This window comes from Leuciscus leuciscus (assembly GCF_965113295.1).
Source record: "Leuciscus leuciscus genome assembly, chromosome: 5".
NCBI classification, from domain to species: Eukaryota; Metazoa; Chordata; class Actinopteri; order Cypriniformes; family Leuciscidae; genus Leuciscus; species Leuciscus leuciscus.
In genome coordinates this window covers 41,928,212-41,950,878 of record NC_138729.1, presented here as the reverse complement: position 1 = coordinate 41,950,878, position 22,667 = coordinate 41,928,212, and the positions used below count along the sequence as shown (strand labels likewise).

General features: G+C 37.9%; 2 protein-coding genes across 10 annotated transcripts in view; one reads left to right on the top strand and one right to left on the bottom strand.

The window, feature by feature from the left end:
* atosb (atos homolog b) overlaps window positions 1–517 on the bottom strand; it is a 20,221-nt gene extending 19,704 nt beyond the window's left edge. For all 3 annotated transcript variants that reach the window (XM_082169925.1, XM_082169928.1, XM_082169929.1), the window contains exon 1: window positions 183–517. The gene's annotated coding sequence lies outside the window, so the exon portion shown is untranslated. The remainder of the gene's footprint in view (window positions 1–182) is intronic.
* A 1,513-nt stretch (window positions 518–2,030) lies between these two features.
* Window positions 2,031–22,667, top strand: part of unc13ba (unc-13 homolog Ba (C. elegans)) — a 109,366-nt gene continuing 88,729 nt past the window's right edge. For all 7 annotated transcript variants that reach the window (XR_014206154.1, XM_082170133.1, XM_082170132.1 and 4 more), the window contains exons 1-2: window positions 2,031–2,233; window positions 14,492–14,521. Coding sequence is in view for 6 of the 7 variants with exons in the window: in XM_082170133.1 (XP_082026259.1) it covers window positions 2,212–2,233; window positions 14,492–14,521 (52 nt within the window). In the remaining variant the exon portion in view is untranslated. The remainder of the gene's footprint in view (window positions 2,234–14,491; window positions 14,522–22,667) is intronic.

Genomic DNA, 22,667 nt, shown 5'->3' with positions numbered 1-22,667 from the left:
TAGCTTAATAAGGTATACACATGATTGACTAGTGAGACTGCTGAGGTAATTTACACATTAAAAATGCATCCTTCGTCATTATAATCTCAGATCCTTCGCATATGGTGAAATGAGACTGATCTATATATAAATGGTGAAATGAGAGTGATCTAAAGGAGGATGGTAGCACAAAGAGAACTCACCCACAGCAAACATATAACGATGACAATGACAAGGACTGCAGCAGTCAGCAAACTAACATTCCCATCATATCTGGAGAAAGAGTTTGATCCTATTTTAGACAGCAGGCAGGATCTCAAGATCTTCAGTGTAATCGACGTCAAACTGTCTGCGTTGATATCCCACAGTGTAACGAATCTGACCGATGAGGGTACAAGATCCTGGTTTCAAAATGTCGACAAAGCTATTTTGATTGCCTTTCTTCTTCTTTCCACGTCCTATGCCAACGGGCCTTTGCTATTTTCTGCTTGGCTCTTGGTCCAAAGCCCTCGCCCATGAAATTATTCTGTCCCTTTAAAAACAGTACTTCCGGGATTTGCTAAAAAATAACTAGGAGGAGGGACGTTCGAACAGCTGAAGGGCTGTCATTTAAGCGATTGGTCACTTTCTCGTCCACGAACCAATAACAATTGCGTACTAATACTATATTTGAATAAATTTGAATAAAAGTAATATATTTTGACGAAATAGATTCTCATTGGTTGCGTGTCAGGCAACGTCTTATCAAGCCACGCCCCCGTACACGTGCTATCTGTTCCCTTTTCTCCGCTTTGGTGGAGAAACGTATAGATAACGACAGGAAAAAAGACAGGGTTTATGTAACGATTAATTATCAATATGTTTTGATCAATTGATAAATTAATATTTTGTAAACTAATTTGAACAATAAAAATATGCCGTTACGTACAGACCTCAAATAATTGGAAATACCTCTATTGTTTAAATTAGGCGTAATGATGAACGTTTTTGTCCTATGGAATGATTTGTAATAAAAATAATAATAATACCAACTTTATTTTCTATAGCGCCTTTAAAGGAGCTTCTCAAAGCGAAATATAAGAAAATGCAAGTAATAAAGAATTCAAACAAAAGAGCACGTGGATTAAAATAAACAAGAAACCAGCAATGATTAATACAATCAATATTTATAATGAATAATAATATTCAAACCAACAATAGGCTACTTTTCCCTAAATAACCCCACAAAATCATATTTCCCGTTAATTTGTTTTTCTGTCTAAAGTCGATTTAAATGATAAGCTATATACCTAAATCCATCAGAACTATAGAAATAATTTGAATAAAGCAAATAACAATTAAGCTAAACTTAACAACACTGGGTTCAATTTAAACCATGCTCTATTATGAAAACTAAACAACGTTTAATCCTGAATTGGCCTTTTAATATATTCTGTACAGGAATCTGCATCTTCATATACCGTTGATTGTGTTGTTAAATCAGATAGATACTTTTAATATGACTATAATTATGAATATAAATTCATTTAGATTGTATTATGAAGCAGCATATGATCACCACTAGATGACGCAATTGTACCACAACATAGGCTATATAAATCCCAGTCAGAAAGGCTGCACCACAGTCTGATGTATGAGTTTGTTACACTAAAGATGCGATTAAATCAGTAGAAATCAAACATTACTGTCCGTTTTTTTTTTAGTTTTTTCTTTTTTTTCTTTCTTTTCTTTCGATTTAAAAATATTTGTTTTAAGAATCTGCACATTGTTCTTGTCTCTACTACAGCTGTAAAATGTCTAACTTTACACTTCATTAAATTGAAAATTCAAAACCTGCAGTTAATCGTTGAAATCCACAGGGTATTTGTTTGTTTTAAATTATTATAATGATACAGATGTTGTAAAATATGCTGGTTAAAGAGGGCTTTACACACCTGTACGCGTACAAAACGTTATTCGACCCATAATCTTTTAGACCCGCCCATATTCTCCTTTTCCTTGAAGCCGATTGGTTCGTGCTCATGTCACTAACGCCATGGGTACGCCGAACAGTTCCCCAGGCGCGTTGCAAACACAGTCGGTCCTTCACTCTTATTTTTATGATGAATTTAAACAACTACGATTGTTTTTCGCAATTTCAAATATCATTTCGATAGGGGAGGAAATAAAGTGGCAAATGCCACAGGTGGTGATTAAGTCATAACTGTGTTGTGTTGGAATAAAATCTCAGCAATGTCGCTTCTGTGCGTGCGAGGTAAGTTAAGTGTTTGGGACCTTTTAATATTTTTCAGTTTTCTTGTTATTGCATTGTCTCACTTTTACAGTGTTTATGTGCTTCTTGAAATAGCGTGTGATATAAAATTGAAATGTGGGCTTTTTGAAACCGGTTCACGCAACAGGTAACACTAACAGGTTATGATAAAAGTTATATAGGCTATCAATAACAGGTGTGACTCTAGAAGAACAAGTAAGTGTAACACGGACTAGTATGTGTGTTACTGTGGATTGGAGGCGACTCATCTTCTCTGTTAATGCGCTTAACGGGTTTTCCCGCTGCTGAATTGTCATGGCACCGCATATGCTGTGATCACCTGTCTGGCTGTCCTACTGTCCGCTTTGATTGTTTGTGACACCAAGCACACATTTCCCCCTGGATTATTTCGTTTCATCCACATGACAGAATGGTGGGTGTGTTTTTGGGACTAAATTTGTGCCGGAAAAAATGTGCAACTGTGATATTTGTGCACCTGTCGTTGACTTGACATACTTCAGTAGCCATCTATCAGGTTTAAGATGAGTTTGAGTAGAATTTACTTTTGTCACTCGATTTAAGTGTAGCCTACGTATATATCACATTTGCAAATAAAGCATTCGTTGGAGTTTTGTGGCTTTAATGGATGCCAGTTAGATTTGAAGCCATTTATATGCTAGTGTAACTCCTGAACGTTGTATGTCAAGTGCTCAGTATTTATAATACAGTGTACGAAAAATACTCGATTTAAATGGTTAGTCCACCCAAAAATGAAAGTTATCCCATAATGTACAACCCCTCAAGCCATCATATGTATATAACGTTCTTCTTTCAGCCAAATACAATCGGAGTTATATAAAATAGTATCCTGGCTCTTCCAAGCTTTATAATGGGAGTGAATGGTACAGTTTTTGAAGCTCCAAAAAGCACATCCATCAATAATAAAAGTAATCCATACAGCTTCAGGATGTAAAATAAAGGCCTTCTGAAGTGAAGCGATGCATTTTTGTAAGCCTGTTTAAAACTTAATAAACCATAATCACAGGCTTCCGGTAACAGCCGTACATCAGTCTATTTCCGTCGAAAGAGTGACCTCTGACCCAACGGCATGACGTAGGATGTAGGAGTAGCGTAAGGTTAGGTGAGTAGACGCCTCTCGCGATTCAATCAAATAGGGCTGGGCAACAAACTCAAGCTCCTCTTCTTAACGAAATCCTCTGCCATTTCTCTTTAAAAGTTCTCGTTTTAGACTTCTAGCCTAATTCGTGACCACTCTTTTGTTTTGCTTTATCCTCTGCGCTTGTGCGTTCGTCAATATGTAATGACTAGAATTAGACTCGTGTACGGAGGTTACCGGAAGCCAGTGATTAGGCTATAGTTTATACAGTTATAAATGTGGATATTTTTCTTACGAATCGCTTCACTTCAGAAGGCCTTTATTAACACCTTGGAGCCGCATGGATTAATTTTATGAAGGATGGATGCACTTTTTGGAGCTTTATAAAAAGGTCTCTATACACTCCCATTATAAAGCTTGGAAGAGCAGTCAGTAACAGAAACCAGTCAGTATCTGGTGTGACCACCATTTGCCTCACGCAGTGCAACACATCTCCTTCGCATAGAGTTGATCGGGTTGTTGATTGTGGCCTGTGGAATGTTGGTCCACTCCTCTTCAATGGCTGTGTGAAGTTGCTGAATATTGGCAGGACCTGGAACACGCTGTTGTATACGCCGATCCAGAGCATCCCAAACATGCTCAATGGGTGACATGTCCGGTGAGTATGGTGGCCATGCAAGAACTGGGATGTTTTCAGCTTCCAGGAATCCAAAGTGCCAGACACCATCGAATGAGCATTTGCCCACTCAAGTCGGTTATGACGACGAACTGCAGTCAGGTCGAGACCCCGATGAGGACGACGAGCATGCAGATGAGCTTCCCTGAGACGGTTTCTGACAGTTTGTGCAGAAATTCTTTGGTTTTGCAAACCGATTGTTGCAGGAGCTGTCCGGGTGGCTAGTCTCAGACGATCTTGGAGGTGAAGATGCTGGTGTGGTGACACGTGGTCTGCGGTTGTGAGGCCGGTTGAATGTACTGCCAAATTCTCTGAAACGCCTTTGGAGACGGCTTATGGTAGAGAAATGAACATTCAGCTCTGGTGGACATTCCTGCAGTCAGCATGCCAATTGCATGCTCCCTCAAAACTTGTGACATCTGTGGCATTGTGCTGTGTGATAAAACTGCACATTTTAGAGTGGTCTTTTATTGTGGCCAGCCTAAGGCACACCTGTGCAATAATCATGCTGTCTAATCAGCATCTTGATATGCCACACCTGTGAGGTGGATGGATTATCTCAGCAAAGAAGTGCTCACTAACACAGATTTAGACAGATTTGTGAACAATATTTGAGAGAAATAGGCCTTTTGTGTACATAGAAAAAGTCTTAGATCTTTGAGTTCAGCTCATGAAAAATGGGGGCAAAAACAAAAGTGTTGCATTTATAATTTTGTTCAGTGTACATAGCAATGTTCATAGTCGGCATTAAATTAAAATTCACACATCTATTATATAAATGCATGTAATGATGTTATTATGAACAATTCATGAAAATATTGAGCTAGTAATTAGTGATGGGATAATTTTACTCACTCGGATCTATGAGTCTCAGTCTCGTTCAGCAAAATGAACTATTCTTTTTTTGTTCATTTCTGCAGAATATAATTTAAATCTTACAAATTCCCCAACACATCAACTTACGCAAATGTTGATCACATTTAGAATAAGACAAAACTATAATGCAGACAGCCAAGGCCAAATTATTCAAAACCGAAATGATTAAAGGTAGGTAGGGTAGGCGGAAATATAGAAATACATTTGTTGACAAGCAGATAGGACATCGCTTCTTTGCCCTTTTGATCTGCGTAATTTTTAGGGGCATGAGAATGTGAAGTCGATGGCCCTAAGATAACAGATTGGCATGCTTCAAATAAATTATTCATTCAAGAACGTTGTGCAAGTTTACTGCAACAATGGTGCTACAAACTTCACATACATATCATTTTGAAAAAACAGCACTTAGTTGGTCCTGATAAGCGCTTATTGTCACAGTTTTAAACACAAGGGTTTTTTTCTTCCATGAGGGGGTTTGGCATCACGCCGGCTTTGTTTCCAGGCCGACCGTCTCCCGGAAACAAACATGTCTCCTGGAAATCCTGTAGAATTCATCTAATCAGATGACGACTTTGAAACTCCCGAAGTGTTTCTCATTTTGTGTGTGTTATCCATCAGACGTTCAGCCAGTGGTCTGTGGGCATGATGTCTGAGGATGAGACTATGATAGACCCATCACTACTAGTAATCAAAATTAATCAATATGTCATAATTGTATCTTTTAGTGAAAATAACAGACTTCTTTCTGGTGATGTATTTCAGGACTTTTACAAGTATTTAGTCCTCCTAAATCCCATCCCTGCTAGTTTACGTTCATCTACCTCCATTTTGGAGTGGAACGCTTACATCTCAAAATCCAATCATCAGTTGATGCATAAAATCAAGTCCCCGCCCTACACTTTTTCTTTTTCAATAATCTTACACTTATACGTCACAACATGAAAGAAAAAAATTGTCGTTACGTCTGTTTCATTGTGACTATAACTGTGTTAAACCACTGGCAACCACATAGAGTAACTTAGAATAGTGGTGACTGCTTTTGCATGGCAAAGCACCACTCACATTTATTCAGAAAATGTAAAAGTTGAGTTAATTTATCAGTTCTGTTGATCCATTGTGACTTGGAATAGTTTACAGCAGCTAAATATTCTGCCCTTAGAGGTAAATGGTATGCAAACTGAATATTTCCAGTGACCAAATGCATGCATATGAGCATGCCATCAATTTTAGACTATCTATAGGAGTTTCCTCTCTTTATAAATCCAATACAATTGATTTTAGTTTGTCTGGACTAGAGTAAATTGCTGTTCTGTGAGGTCCTTTGTGTCACAAAGATCTGTCATGCTGTCAGCAGTCGTGAGAGAGAAGCATATACAGAAAATCAAAAGAGACTGACATCTCGATGATGAATAGAGAGATATTCTGGGATAACGGTACAAATAAATATGATTTGCTCTCATCATGAATGCAACAGTGGATAATTATGTTCCTCCTTTTCTATCAGCGCTCTGCTCCAGGCCATGTTTTACGGTTACGTTTTTTTAAAAAAGACTGAAAAAAAGTGTAGAGCTTCAGATTTGATTTGCAGTGTTTTGTGTTGCTTTGGATTGTTGAGAACTCAGTTCATTTATTTAGAAGTTTGTTCTCCACATGTAGAGAGGAAACACAGGCAGTATAGGGGAAAGTGAAGTTTGATGGATACAGCACGATGCTGGTGTTGGGGGGAGGGATAGAGCTTGTGTGTAATCCTCCAGCCATCTGGTGCTGTGTGGGTCTACGTGTATGAGGCCGCCGCATCACATGTGTGCATGCCAGTGGTAAACTCGCTGTAGCCTCTGTTTTTCTAATCTGACCAAAAATTGCATTCAAAGCTTGCTGGTTATCTTATGGTATCTTTCTTGTATTAGATCTGTCACGAAAGTTTAGATAATGGCATGTCGTCTTAACCAGAGGAGTTCTGCTACAATGTTTTAAAGCCTGTGAATAATGTAAAGCCCACATCAAGAATGATAACTATATTAGCACCACGCCAATGCACAATATTGTTCTGTTTATTATAAGTGAGCGCTGTTTTGCCTTCTGCTCTTTTACTTTTACTCACCCTTAAGTTTTTCTAAACCTGTATTTCTTTCTTCTGCTGAACATTAAAGAAGATATTTTGAAGAATATGGGTAACCAAACATGGGCCCCATTGACTTCTATAATATTTTTTCCCCCCTCAATACTATGGAAGTCAAAGGGGCCCATCAACTGTTCGGTTACCCATATTCTTCAAAATATCTTCTTTTGTGTTCAGCAGAAGAAAGAAATTCATACAGTTTTGGAACAACTTGAGTGTGAGTAAATAATTACAGAATTTTAATTTTTGGGTGAATTATCCCTTTAAATGCTTGAGCTCTTTAAAGCAGAATGGATTCTGATTGGCCGCCAATGATTTTATTGTTCATCAAATGGAAAAAATCGTTGTGAAAGTGATTCCAACCATATCGTTTCTCTGTGCCATTAATTATAGTTCTGGTGAGGACTCTGGTATTACATTTTTAAAACTAGGCTATATCTTTATCGTTATCATAGTTATCATCCTTGGTGTGAATGGGCCTTTATATCTTGTTCTCTAAGATGGGTTTTCAAACATATTATCTTGTCTTATAAAGAAACAGGTTGTTTCTAAAATTTAGTAGGCTAATTGACTTTTGTATTGTCACTGTGTTAAACAGTGTTATTTCACTATTACTGTATTTATATTAGCTCAGATTTTAATGAATATTTGTAGCTATTATTTTTATATTTCCAGTTTCCATTTGAATTTTTTCCCATTTGAAAAGTTTATTTTTGTTATGTGTTTTTATTCATGTCATTTGTGGGTTTAGTCATCATTTTAGTATTTCAAGTCTTATTTTATTTCAGTTAGTTGCCAAGGCAACATTTCTAATTGTAAAATTTTTCATAATATTAAGTTTTTATTAATTTTTTTACACTTATTCTTAATGGTTTTAGATAACAGTAGCAACACTGGTGCTAAAGACAAAAGCAAATTATTTAAATTATTTTGAATTTTTACTTTGCATTGTATCAACAGCATATCCTTTTCCGCCCACTAATGGTAGATCGATAAATAATAATAATACAACAATTCTTACAGTTTTAAACTGGGGCTGTCAATAGAATTTAAGAAATGAATTGTGATTAATCTCATGATTTCTGACCACAAATATTGTTAAACTCAAAATTTCTCTAATTTGCCATGGACCACCTAGTGCCCCCATAAGCCTTATATGTCCCCGACCATTTGAAAGCAATGTTTTTTTGAGTCCTTAGATGCCCTGGATTAACACTAGCGGTTTGGGACTGTCACATTCTTGTGGTGCTATCAGTCAATCAGTGTTGTCATTATGTCAATTTATGTGCCTCTATAGCAGGGATGGGCAACTTTGGTCCTGGAGGGCCACTGCCGCTTCACTCTGAAGATAACTTCATATTCATCTGTATAGGGTGTTTGTAAGCTCAAATAGTATTCTAAGAAGGGGCTCCAAACCTTCCTGAATGTTGCAAGGAGCCTTTAAGGGTATACCTGATCTTCTCCAGCTTCAGGAAATGCATTACATCCTTAACCCATCTAGTGAAGCTGGGGGGTGTTTGCTCCTTCCAGGAGAGCAGAATGAGACGTGAAGAGAAGTGAATGCTGTAATGGGGCATGTTTGGGGGCAATTTTCAGAGGTAAATCCAAATAGGGCACATACTGGGTTGGGGGTAATGTTTTTTTGAAGTATCTTAGAGTAAGCACTAAAGATGTTGGCCCAGAATGTATAAAGTTTAGGGCAGGACCAGAACATGTGTATATAATCCGCTGGTTGGCCTTTACAGCGAGGGCACGTAGCAGGGTCTATATCAGGGAAGATTTTCACCAGCCTTGTCTTGGTCAAGTGTGCTCTTAGAACTATTTTAAGTTGTATCACATTATGTCTGGCACACAGAGAAGATTTATAAACTGAATCAATTACAGCCTTCCAATGATCATCTGTAAATTCCTCCCCAAGATCATCCTCCCAAAGTCTCCTGACCTCCTGCAAAGAATGCGGGGAGACATTGCCTATACTATTATAGAGATTTGAGATTAAACCTTTGTGTGATGGGGATAGTAAAAGGATATAGTCAACTGTATTGCTCGCTGGAAAATCTGGAAAGGAGGTTATACTTTTCTGGACAAAGTGTTTAATTTGGAGAAATATAAAGAAGTGAGACATGGGTAAATCGAATAATTGAGAGAGTTGGGCAAATGATCCGAACTTGCCATCTACATAAAGATTGGAAATAGACTTAATACCCTTCGAGGATCAAGTTCCAAAGGTAGAGTCTGAGAGAGAAGGTGGGAAATTATAATTATTCTTTATGGGAGAATGCACCGACATTGTCTGCAACTTAAAATGTCTTCTAAATTGAGACAAAATTCTAATAGAGTGATAGACCACTGGGTTAGCGCAGAATTGGCTTCGAGGGGGAGGAGAAGGGGCACAGAGTATGGAACCTAGATCAAATGAGCTAGAGGCAAACTCCATTTGCATCCAGGCCTCGCTCCTACTGGAACCCCCTCTTCCCATCCAGTGTAACATTGTCTTTATATTACATGCCCAATAATAGTAAATAAAATTAGGTAGAGCTAGGCCAGCTAGCTTTTTAGGTCTTTGGAGGGAGCTTCTTTTGATTCTGGGTGGTTTACCGTTCCAGATAAAGGAAGATATACTACTCTCTAATGAGCTGAAAAACGATTTTTTTATCAGGATGGGGATATTTTGGAAGAAGTAAAGAAATTTTGGTAACACGACCATTTTGATAAGATTAACTCGGCCTGCTAGGGACAGCGGAAGATTCATCCATCTAGCCATGTCTTTTTTACATTTTTCAAACAAAATATTAAAATTCTTAGTGAAGAGGGACAAAAAAGCAGGAGTAATCTCTACCCCAAGATATTTAAAGCCCTTGTTGACAATTCTAAATGGGAAATGTGATGCAGAGATTGAAGTGGCTGCTTGATTGAGAGGAAACATCTCGCTTTTTTCAAAATTGATTTTATAACCAGAGAGGCTTCCGAATTGTTTTAGGATATTGAGAATGGAGGGAACAGAACTTAGTGGGTCTAAGACATATAAAAGAATGTCGTCTGCATATAGGGATAATTTGTGTGTGAGGCCCCAACGCTCTATGCCCTGGAAATCCCCTGATTGTCTAAGAGCAATGGCTAGAGGTTCAATGGCAATAGCGAAAAGCAGTGGAGACAGACTGTAGCCTTGACGTGTGCCTCTGCCAAGAGAGAAATACTCTGATTGCTGTCCATTTGTAATTACTGTGGCTGTAGGATGAGAGTAGAGGAGTTTTATCCAGGAGATGAAGGTATCTCCAAATCCGAATTTTTTTAAGGTTGCAAACAAATATTGCCATTCAACTCGGTCGAACGCTTTTTCAGCGTCAAGAGATATAACCATTTCAGGGGAGCAGGATGAAGGGGAATAAACAATATTGAAAAGTCTTCTAAAATTTGAACTAGAGTGCCTATTTAGGATAAAGCCTGTTTGGTCTGCTGCAATAATTTGTGGGATAACGGTCTCTAATCTAGCCGCCAGAAACTTGGATAAAATTGTATAATCCACATTCAGCAGGGAGATTGGGCGGTAGGAGGAGCACTGAAGTGGATCTCTTCCACCTTTTGGTAGAAGCGTAATCGCGGCTTGTCGTGAGGTTGGTGGGAGCTGACCGGATGACAGGGATTCATTAAACATAGCTTGGAGCAGCGGGCATAACGTGGGTGCAAATTTTTTATAAAATTCGGAAGAATACCCATCTGGACCAGGAGTCTTGTTGCCTTTCAAGGAATTGATAGCTTTTAGAATCTCTTAGAGATCGCATCTCCCAGTAATGAATTTTGTTCAACTGGAACAGAAGGGAATTGAAGGTTATCAAAGAAGTGGTTGAGCTGTGAAAAGTTACCATCACATTCAGAGCTGTATCATTTACTGTAGTATTGTTTGAAGGTATCATTATTTCCAAATAGTCTGTCACAATCTCCCCTGTTTGACTATAAATCTTAGGTATAAGGCGAGATGACTGGGCTTGGCGAGCTTGTTGGGCAAGTAGCTTACCAGCCTTATCACCTGAATCTTAAACTCTAGATTGTGCTTTATTGAGTAAATAAATGGCCTTATCTTTGGAGAGTAAGTCGTATTCTGTCTGTAATCGCAGTCTCTCTTTGAAAAGTGTTGGAGATGGAGAAGAGGAATAGTAGTTATCAATCTCTGCAATGGCTCGCGAAATGTCCTTGAGTTTTGAGTCTCTTTCTTTTTTTGTCCTAGAGGAGTATTCAATTATTTGCCCCCGAAGATAGGCCTTGAGAGTCTCCCAAAAGGTTGACTGGGAAACTTCTGGCGAGGTGTTCGTTTCAATAAAAAAGTTAATTTGAGAAGAGACGTGATTTACAAATTGTTCATCAGCAATGAGGAGGGGATTAAGCCTCCAATTGCGGGAGGGTCTATATCAGTTGGGTAGAGCTATGTAAAATGAGATCGCACCGTGATCTGAGATAGTAATACTATGAAATGTGCAAGAGCTAACATGTCCCAGCAGTCTATTGTCTAGGAGAAAATAGTCGATGCGAGTGTAAGTGTGATGGACATTCGAGAAAAAGGAGAATATTTTTTTATTATTAAATTTGAATCGCCAAATGTCTGAAACACCATTGTGACAACTTTTGCAGATTTGGTGAGGGGTTGGGGCTTGTTAGATGATCTGTCTAACAGTGCTGAGTACACAGTTAAAGTCGCCACCTATTATCAACTTATAATTGTTATCACCGGGAATGGCAGAGAACAGTTTGTTAAAAAAGTTGTGATCATCATATTTAGGAGCATAGACATTGATCAAAACGACAAGGTTGGTGAACAATCTGCCTGCTACAATGACAAATCTCCCATTTTGATCAGAAATCACTTCCTCAGCTTGAAAGGGAATGTCCTTATGTACGAGAATTGCTGTCCCTCTGGCCTTAGCATTGAACCGGGAGTGGAACACTTGACCAACCCAGCCTTTTTTAAGATAGTTGACATGGTCATTCTTAAGATGGGTTTCCTGCAAAAAGGCTATGTCCGAATTTCACCCAGGTATTCATACCCTTGGTATTAAGAGAGACAAAGTGAATGGGCCGACTTTGATTACAAATGGATTTAGATGTCATAATTTAGAAGATTATGGGGATGTGGATAGTGAGTGGCGGCATGGGAGGGGATAGGGAAGAAAAAAAAAAAAGAAAAAGAAAAATTATAAAAAAAAAAAGGGAAAAAGGGGGCAAATTGAAAAGAAATATCTGGAAAGGGACAGGGATTCCTAACAAAACTCAGAGCTATCAGCTTAGAGAACATCAATCTGACACTTGAACTCTGTTTTACAAAGGAACAAAACAATCACATTATTACAGCTTTTAACATGTAACAGTGCAAAGGCACTGTGTTTCCGGTAAAAACCATTTAAACAATTGTACATTATAGTCATGCTGTTTGTGGTATGTGTAAATGTGTAAATTGTAGCCAGAGCAGCTACAGCAGTGGGAATTATAGAATGCAAAGAAGGGTTTCCTCATTTCCGTCTGCCAGTGCTCTATGGGCTTATGATTGTGTATGTGTGTGCGTACGTGCGAGGGTGTATGTGTGTGCAAGGGTGTATGTGTGTAAATTATACTGTATGTAAAGGGAAGCGCTTCTATCTTAGTGGGCGACAATGTGATTTTAATACCAGAAGACTCACGGAAGTCCAAATTAGGTGTTTTTCAAATTAGACCGTGTATTCAACTAATGATAAAAGTATAAGCAAAAAGCAGATGTGCACGTTTGGAAAAGAAATAATAATAATAATAACAAAACACATACCATAAAGGCAACACCGATAATAATAAAAATAATTATTAATAAAAGTAAATAAATAATAATAATAAAATAAAACACATACCATAAAGGCAACTGCTGTATTGTTATATGAAAGAAAGAGAAAAAAAAAAGAAAAAAAAACACACACCAAGAGTAACGTTAAGCTAACAGAACTTATAGAGTTTGCAACACTGTCCAACCGGAGGCTACACGGCAGTCAACAGACTTAAACATCGCGGAGCAATGAAACGCAAAGCTCACCACCAATTGGATAGCTGCCTCCGTCTTAGAGTAGTTTTAACGCCGTCAAAATCAATGACTCATGAAGTAGAGGGAATGGAAGGAATACTTTGCCGGTTGTTTTGAAGAAAGGCTGAAACTTCTTCAGGAGAGGGAAAAAGTAGTTTCTGCCCGTTTTTATCCGTGACTTGAAGTTTGGCTGGAAAAAACATCCGATATCCGAATCCGGCGCTTCTCAACTGAGACTTCACTGTGTAGTACGCTGCTCTTTTCTTGGAAACCTCCGCGCTGTAGTCGGGGTAGATGTGTATCTCGGACCCGCGAAAAGAGAGGCTCCCAGCCTCTCTGGCCAATTTCAGGATGCGCTCCTTGTCTTGATAACGGTGGATCCGTGCAATGAATGGACGCGGAGGGTCATCTTGTTTTCTACGTGAGATGGCTACTCTGTGTGCCCTGTCGACGGAAGGAGGTGAGGGAAAAGCCTCTGTGCCAAAGGTTTCTTCCAGAAATACCTCCATGAAAGCAGTTGGGTGTGAACCTTCAACTTTTTCAGGTGGTTGGTCTGGTCATGTCTGTCAATCGTTGCTCGGTCAGCAGAGAGTTGGACAGATAGTTTGGCAATAATGCGGTCTTCCATCGAGTTGAGAAGTTTCTCCATATCTGCCAAGGTTAGCGGCGCGTTGCTAGCAGCATGCTGTTCATTTTGGTTAGCCTGCGTACCCAAACCTTGGTTATCTTCAGACGTAGGTTGATTGAGCTTTTTGGTCGGTTTCCCCATATTTAGTGCACTTCCACACAGCTTGCTCAAGTTAACTGTGGTAAATAAATGTGTAATAATCGAATTTGCATAGGATTTCAAAAGAGCTCTCCCAGTTTGCGACCTACTCCGTCATCGCACAAACCGTAAGCCTTTCTAGTAATCCTGAGGACCTTGATTAGCTTGTTCAGGTGTGTTTGATTAGGGTTGAAGCTAAACTCTGTAGGACAGTGGCCCTCCAGGACCGAAGTTGCCCATCCCTGCTCTATAGACTAGAGTAATTAGTCACATGGCAATTAGGGTTCAAATGATTTGCTCCAAAATGTCGGTGTCTCTTGAACAACGATTGGTTACTTTTCGGGGTCTTGACTCTTGTGTCAGCCGAACAGCTCCTATTAAAATGTAATTGCTAACGCTTTCTCCAGGTAGGCCTAGTGGAAATCATTTGGGAGAGGTTTAATAATTTGTACTGGGTATGGGCCAGCAAGTAACAGGTTGGTTGTTGGGATTAAACCCTGTCGTTTGTTCGAACTTGTTCTGAATATATGTGGTTAAATCTTTATGAAGCAGTGTTTTGTCTGTATCTGTATTTTTTCCCTTTCATCAGGTATTGTATTACTGCAAAAAAAATCTCACTTTCCTGCTATTTGTGACTTTCACTTACTTTTCTTTTTTCTTTCCTTTTCAGTGAAAAAGGCCAAACTACAAGGACCTCCAGGTAATGGACTGTTTGCGTCATGCATGAAACAGTTGTGGCTCTACAATTGCCTTAGATTCAAAGAGGAAAAAATAACACCTCATTCAGTCAATTGTCATTCAGATGAGTTTGATTCTAAAATAAAGTGCTTGAATCAGACTCATGCTGCGGCCCAGTTTGGCATGGACTGGACTGGAGAGAGACAGTGAACTGGTTTACTTGTTAGCCAGCAGGCAAGCACTAGACTCTCATGGGATTTTCACTCTACTATAACACATATTACACTCTTTTCTCATGAGAGATATAAACACACAGACACACACACACACATGTGTATGCCTTTCAATGACTGATACTTTGAATTGCAATAAGATTTGCAGAGGAGCACTGAAAACAAAATTACATTAATTTATTGTTTTTAATGTTTTTTGTTTAACTTATACGTATTAGCTATGACAGCCGATACTAGAATTGAACGCAATTATATCCCTTCTTTTGTTTAAATTATCTTGATGTCTTCAGCAAATATTAAAATGAATAATTTTTTTATACTGTACATTATTCAGACAAAATAGTATATAGTTTTTAATATACAGCTATGCATCCATTATCAGCCTTAACATTAAAATTAGAATTTTATCATTATCAGCCAGATTACAAATTATAATCTGGGGCCAGTTGCATAAACACAGCCATCATGTTAAGACTTTGTCTTATTAACTAGTCTGACCAACTAGCAGTTAGCCAAGGGTAATCAGTCTTACTTTTCTGATTTAAATTAGACCAATTTACCTTTCTATGTAACTAATTTTAATAAAGTTATGATCATTCTTTAAGGGGTCATATTGAGAAATTAATTTGTCCTTGATCTTTTGACATGTTAGAGGTCATTGTACTATAAAAACATCCTAGTAAGGTTTAGAACCTTAACTTAGAACCTAACTTAAAACCTCCCTGTTAGTCCAAAAACAGCTTTTATTGAAACCAAGCTCTGAAAACGACTTGTTTCAGATTGTGCTAGGAAAGTGGTAATTTATTTTCAGCTATGTGAATATCTCAGTAGAGCATAATTTGTTTGTTCGGTACATTTGACTGTGAATTTTTTGGTGAATCAGTCGCAATTTTGCAAACAAACTTTTACTGTGAGATATGGGCCCGACAGTAATGCCACAACAACTGTAACACAAACCCTGTTAATTCTAATGCATAATCTGTGATCAGTGATTTCTGATATGTAATGATTCATGTCCAATCAGATGTTCGCCTCAAAATTGTTTATTGCTGTTTACAGCAGTAGTGACTAAACGGCCAACTTCATTGTTTTTTCTTAGTAGTTACTTTAATTGTGATTAAATTATATACAGAAAGCAATCAAAGAATGCTCCCATTATAATCCCTGGAGCTGTCAATCACACAGCGCGAGTTTAACAGTGACTGTTATGGACTCTCGTCAAAAGTCCTGTTATAAAAATGTATTTATCTTATTGATATCATTTTATATATATATATATATATATATATATATATATATATATATATATATATATATATATATATATATATATATATATATATATATATAATTAATATATTAATATAGTTATAAACTAAGAAAAAACAATGAAGTTGGCCGTTTACACTGCACAATGAATAATTATCAATCTTATACATCGTGTTTGCACTGTTATGATGAAAGCATTCATGAGAGTGCAGAAATCGAGTTGCAATGACGAGATCACTGCATTCATGCTCTTAACAGACATGTCTGTCATCGGCTCCAATGCTCACCACTGATTTCATGCAACGGGAGTTAAATGTAATGCTATAATAAACACTTTTCACGATTAGTTAATCTTGACAGCTGTAATTGTAACAATGTAGTAAAACTCTCAATGTAGAGAGAGTTCCACATGTAATACTTATATCATATGCAAAGGTTTTAGCCAATCATAGCAGTGTGCGTTTACATTGAAGTCTCACAACAGAGCAAAGCAGCATTCAAATCAGAGGATTAAAAGAAAATGGCTTTTATTTACTAAATTATTACAATTTTTATGTAAAAAATCATAATAACATCATAAGTGCACCTCAGGAAACATTATTTAAAAAAATGCAGTTCATGACCCCTTTATAGGAAAGAAATTAGATGAGAAAATCTCCAGCTCCAGTCTATGATGCAATTTCAGAGAGACAGCCTGCAGTCTGCAAGGGAAAAGTTTAGTAATCTAGAATGTGTGATTCTGAATTGTTGCTGTTATGTGTGGTTTTATGACACAGAATATTTCAAGAATTGTTGGCACAAGGTGGTGATTTTGAAGTTAAAAGGATGTTAGATTAGGTAAAGATTGCAGTGACAACTTAAGGCAACTGGATCTATATGGGTACATGCATATCTTTCAGTCTAACCAATGAATCTATTGAGAAGCTAATGAGCTAGTGTTTTTGTCTCTCTCTGACTTTCTCTGTTCTTATTGACTGCGTCTGGGTCTTCTCATTCTCCTTGTGCCACCCACACCACGAATGTCTGCTTCTGCTTCACCCTGCATCATCCATCCATCTGCTTGATTCCTTAAAGGTGAAGTGTGTAATTTCTCCACAACTAGCAGCATCAAACAGAATTGCTATCTACTTTTTGAGTGCCCAGACTGGGCTAAACATATAAACCTCAGCTCAACCAATGGCATGAGTTGGTGGAACTAACAGTCCAGCCAGTGGCATTTAGAGAGTATTTAAAACTTATTTGAAGAGACGTCACTATTTTTGGGGTTCTCTTTGATGCTGCTAGTAGAGAAGACATTAAACACTTCATTCATCCGAATGTGCATCTAGAATATGTATGCATATATGGTGTTTTTCATTACCTGATGATGCACCTCATAACTGCATAATTCATGATCTCTTGATTGACCTCATGTAGAGTGACAATTCCATAAATGAGACTAAGATCACTGTGTGAGATGGAGGGAGTGTGTGCGCGCCTGCAGCAGCAGAGCATCAGCCTCCCAAATGAACAGAGGTCTTTCTGAGTGACAGATAAGCCCATAGAAATCTCATTTATTGCTAATAACAGAAAAAGCCTTTTCAGCCTCTTCTCAGAGTGTCCCACCCACAGCACAGAATTGAATACTGTGCCAGAATCAAATGCAGTTTGACTCCTAATAAGATTCTATTATGTTTGCCGCTGAGGGATTCTTATTGAAAAGTGAAAGTGGCTCTCACTTTAGTTTAACAGCTGGTGATGCTTAATTGCATCAAATGAGGAAGCCTATCATTGTTACTCCTATCATTGATACCTAACTCCTGTTTCTGGGCTAAAAAATTACCTTTTCTAAACACACATTTGTTTTTGGTCAGAAGAAATTAATTTATTCCTGTGGTGGCAAAGCTGAAATTTCAGCAGCCATTACTCCAGTCTTCAGTGTCACATGATCCTTCAGAAATTATTCTAATATGCTGATTTGGAACTCAAGTAACCACTATCGTCAAAGATGATTGACAACTAGCATATACAGTAGTTTGTATTGGTGGCATGGTTCTTCTCTGGGCAAGAACTCCTCAACCCATCCATGCAGCCTAGCATAGATAAGAGCAGGGAGTGCAGTTTTAACCCCCAAGTGTAAACAGAACAGATCCAACATTAATGTTTTGTAGCTATCATTAATGTTCTTAATGACAATAATTGAATGTAACAACATAATTCAAGATAAATGAGCTGATTCGAAGAGGACTATTAGAATGCTAAGTCCTAACTAGACAAAAGGAGGGGCTTATGAAGGAGGGTAATTATCTCATGAGCAATGCAATAAAGCTGTTAATACTGAATAAACCTTATATTGGAATGCTATGATAGGCGTCATATTCCAATAGATGTGGATCAGCTGATGCACGCGAGGAGGATAGTTCAAGTGGCCAAAGACTCTCTAAGGATCACAGCTGGAGAATTGCAAAAAATAGTAGAGTCTTGGGATCAGAAAGTCAAACACCACCTACATCACCACAAGTCTTTTGGAAGGGTTTCAAGAAAAAATCCTTTGCTCTTATCCAAAAACTAACTCCAGCATATTCAGTTGTCAGACATGACTGGAACTTCAAAAGGGACCGGATCTATGGTCGGATGAAAAAAAAAAAGAAGAAAAAAAGAGCTATTTGGCAGTAGGTTTTAGTTTATCTGGTGCTCTGTAATATGGGCTATATTTATTGCTTGTACTGAAGTGTCTTTGTATTATTTTTAACATCACTTGTGGGAGTATTTCTTCAAATAGCTGTTAAATGTCAGCAGTACAGGCCCAGGCGTGTGCAAATATGACTTATTTATTTCATAAGTCATCAAAAATTAAATATTCATCAGGTTTGGCATCCCTGGGAGCCCCTTTGCACTCTGGGACAGCGAGAGAGAGCGAGAGTGTATAAAGGAATCTTGTGAAAGGAAGTGGGTAAAAAAAAACGGGCAATTTTCACTCTACTTTTGAAATGGCGTAGACTCAAAATTCCTTTGGCCAGAATAAATGCGCTTAAAAAAATAGTTTGTTACAATCGCAGTGATTATTTTAAATTGCATTATTTTCTGAAGTAATGCAAGAGAATGGTTGGCATTATAGCACTTTTTAATTGATTGTTTAGATGATTTAAAATATATATTTTAGGAATGATGTGGGTTGCGTAATTGTTTTTAATTCTGTGTTTGTGTTGTCAATGTGTGTTGTGTTGTTAAGCCCTTATGTGGATGTATTTATGTATGTAGGCTACTGTATATGTTTGAGATCAGTGTCAAAGACAAATTTCCGCTCTGTGACAAACAGAATGGACAATAAAGTTAACCTTAACCAAATGGGTACAGATGTAAAGATGTAACTTATACAGAGTTTAAAGATAGGTGTAGGGAAGGTTTTTTTTTTTCTGGTGAAGATGGTATTATTATTATTGGTGTTCGAGAGAGAAGCAGCAAAAGAGTCTGACGTACATGGTAATTAGAGATTTAGAATGATATGAATATTTGATAATTTCCCTGCTTCACCCTAGGCCGAGATTAGACCATTAATCACAAAAATCACACCTCATTTCTGTATTTCCATTTATTGCTGGCTTTTTTTCCTTCAAACATGATTCAGTGGTTCTACAGCCTCACTGTAGGATTACGTTACATGGTGTACAGATTGAAAAGCAATGGTTAAAGGTTAAGCTTTTCTGTTGTCGACAGTTTTAAAAAAAGAGATTTGTGTATATTCCTTTTGTCCTTGAGTCCTCAGTCTTCAGTTTTGTGAAATGCAGATTTCAAGCTGCAACTAACTTTAGCTAATTTTTAATTTTCAAATTATGAAATGATTCTAATGAGCCCATACATTTAAGCCAACTTGTTTTATTTAGAAATATATAAAAAATACAGAAAACATGAAAGGAATTGTTGCACAGCAATACACATGCTTGTTACTTTCATTTTACTTTTTAGTTTAGCCTAATGTTTTGTTCACACAGCCTGAGGGAACCCTCTAACACCATGGGCCCTATTTTAACAATCTAAGCGCATGGTCGGCGCGCCAGCCTCAAAATAACAACGTGCCAACAATGCGCCTGAACACACCTCGTTTTCAGACCAGCACGCCCATGGGCGCACAAATGGGTGCAAATGCATTTGCCATTTAAACAACGTGGCGCAGGACGTGAAATTGATAACTGTGTCTGGCTGAAACTAGCAAAAAACACTTGTGTCGAGCGAGCCTGGCGCAGCATTGCCGGGTGTATGATAGGGATATGTCTACACCAGAGCAGTGTGACTCAACAAAAGCAGACAGAGCTCATTATAATCAGTGATGCTGTCTACACTGGATGCGAGGCAATGCGACATGACACTACAAATCCACAACAGTAAACTAAAGTTCTATTTCTGACTTACTTTAAGCACTTGCGTTACTTCTAACACAAAGAACAAATAGATTTGTTTGTCACGTCCAGCGTAGACAATCTCAAGCTCTTCTGTATTTTTGTCCTTAATACGGTGACTTTCACACATAGTTCAGTTATTTACGGGAGTAGCAACCGATTCTATAACCGAACTCACACCCTTAAATTGCATGTCACATGTTTTTACGGGATGTGTGTGAATGCACGCAAAGATTCTAGAAAACCACTGGCAAAATCGAACTATCCCTGAACAAATCCTGGGACACATTATAAGTGTATTTTCTGGAATATCTGTGTAAAAGGGGCTTAAGAAGACTGCTTTATTTATGTTGATTGGTTCTGGATTGCTGCTGGTATGGATGGTTAACTAAGCCATGCTGTTGCCCAACAAAGCCTGGGTTAACATAATAACCTTTTTCCCACATTGTTTTTACTTTACCCTGTGTTAGTAACCAGTTTTTGTATACTTTTGGCAGCTCACTTTGATTCTGGACATAATAAAAAAGTTTGGAATGTTTCTTAACCCAAGGTTAAAAAAGATGTTAACCCAGTGTTAAGTGTAATGTTCAAGGACGGCTGTTTAAGCTGTTTAAGAAGCCTAGTAATCAAGCTAGTTAAGATGCCACACCAGTACACCACCATCTCCAGCATATGCTGGTAACTAACTGTTCTTTTCAGCTGGGATGGGCACATGCTTAATTATTTGCTTGGGGACATTTGAGGAGGAAAGGAGAATAATAGTGCAGAAACAGTAGATCATCAAATGTTACATACGGCTCCTTTTGTGCCTTAAACCAGCCATTAACTACACTTCTGTTGCTTACTGTTCTTTGTGTACCTGTTAACTTTTGATTCAAAGGGTTTGTACTTAACCTGCAAGGTCAGAAATGTATTATTATGAGAAGATAGTCTATTGAGTAATATTTGCTCTACCACTTTAGCTGAATCCCTTCTTACCCTTTAACAATGACAGACCCCCCCACACACATACATGCACACATACCTACACACACACACACACACACACACACACACACACACACACACACACACACACACACACACACACACACACACACACACACACACACACACACACACACACACACACACACACACACACACACACACACACACACACACACACACACACACACACACACACACACACAGACAGAAGCAGCCAAGCTCTTACAAAGAATCAATTGCCCTTCTCTGACTTTTTCTATTTTCTCCTGCTCTATCCCTCTATTTGTCTCTCATTCAGCCCCAGTTCTGCTCTTCATTCATATCAAGAGCGGACTGTAGAAGCGTGTCCCTCTCTACAGGCTCTGGGATAAGGATGAATCCATGGGGACAGAGATTACACTTAAGGGTCTTGCAGCATGTCTGCTGAGAGACAGAGGGAGAGAGAGAGAGAGGAATTCTCATTAAACTAGCATTACCTCTTGAGAAAAGCTGTCTAGTTCTCACCTAGACAAACACACGACACTTGACCCTTAAGGATTACACTAATACTAATGTATGCATATACACCCAGATCACAGTTATCGCTGTTTTCTTTTAGAACCCAGACGACTTGACAGTTTACAATTGTGGTGAATTTTATTTATCAGTTGTCTCATATGTTTCTCTGGAAATGCCTCAGGAGGAAAATATAAAAACAAATGAGACAACTTGTTGATATGTAGTAAGAATATAGTGCTATACAATAAATGTGGATCGCATAGCCCTCATTGTTTGGTCTTGAAAAAAAATGAAAATTCAATTTGATTTTTTGTTTTTGTTTTGTCATCTTGGCAATAGAGCACAGTTAGATAAATAGTAGTGGTCAAGTGATTTATATATTTAACAAGTTTTGATAATACTGTAATACTAATACTGATAATTACAGAGTAGAATCATAATATATATATATATATATATATATATATACAAATCTTTCTTAATTCAAAATATTTTTTTTATTATGTTGTAATGTATTTTATAGTTTGCAGCATGCATAAAAGGTAGACCAGAAGACTTGAAAATTAGTAAATGATGACAGAAATAGGATGACCTATTACTGGACTACAATTTCTTTATGTAATCTCACTGCTGACAATAGGAGAAACAATTGAGATCGACAGAGATGTCATCTGTAATTTTTTTTTTTTTTTGTACAGTGCTCACCTCTCTGTGTTTCTGCTCTCTGTCTTTCTCAAGACTGACAGTTAAGGTAAATTGGACCTGGGTAAGTGAAAGGTAGAGGAAAATTGGAAATAAAGAA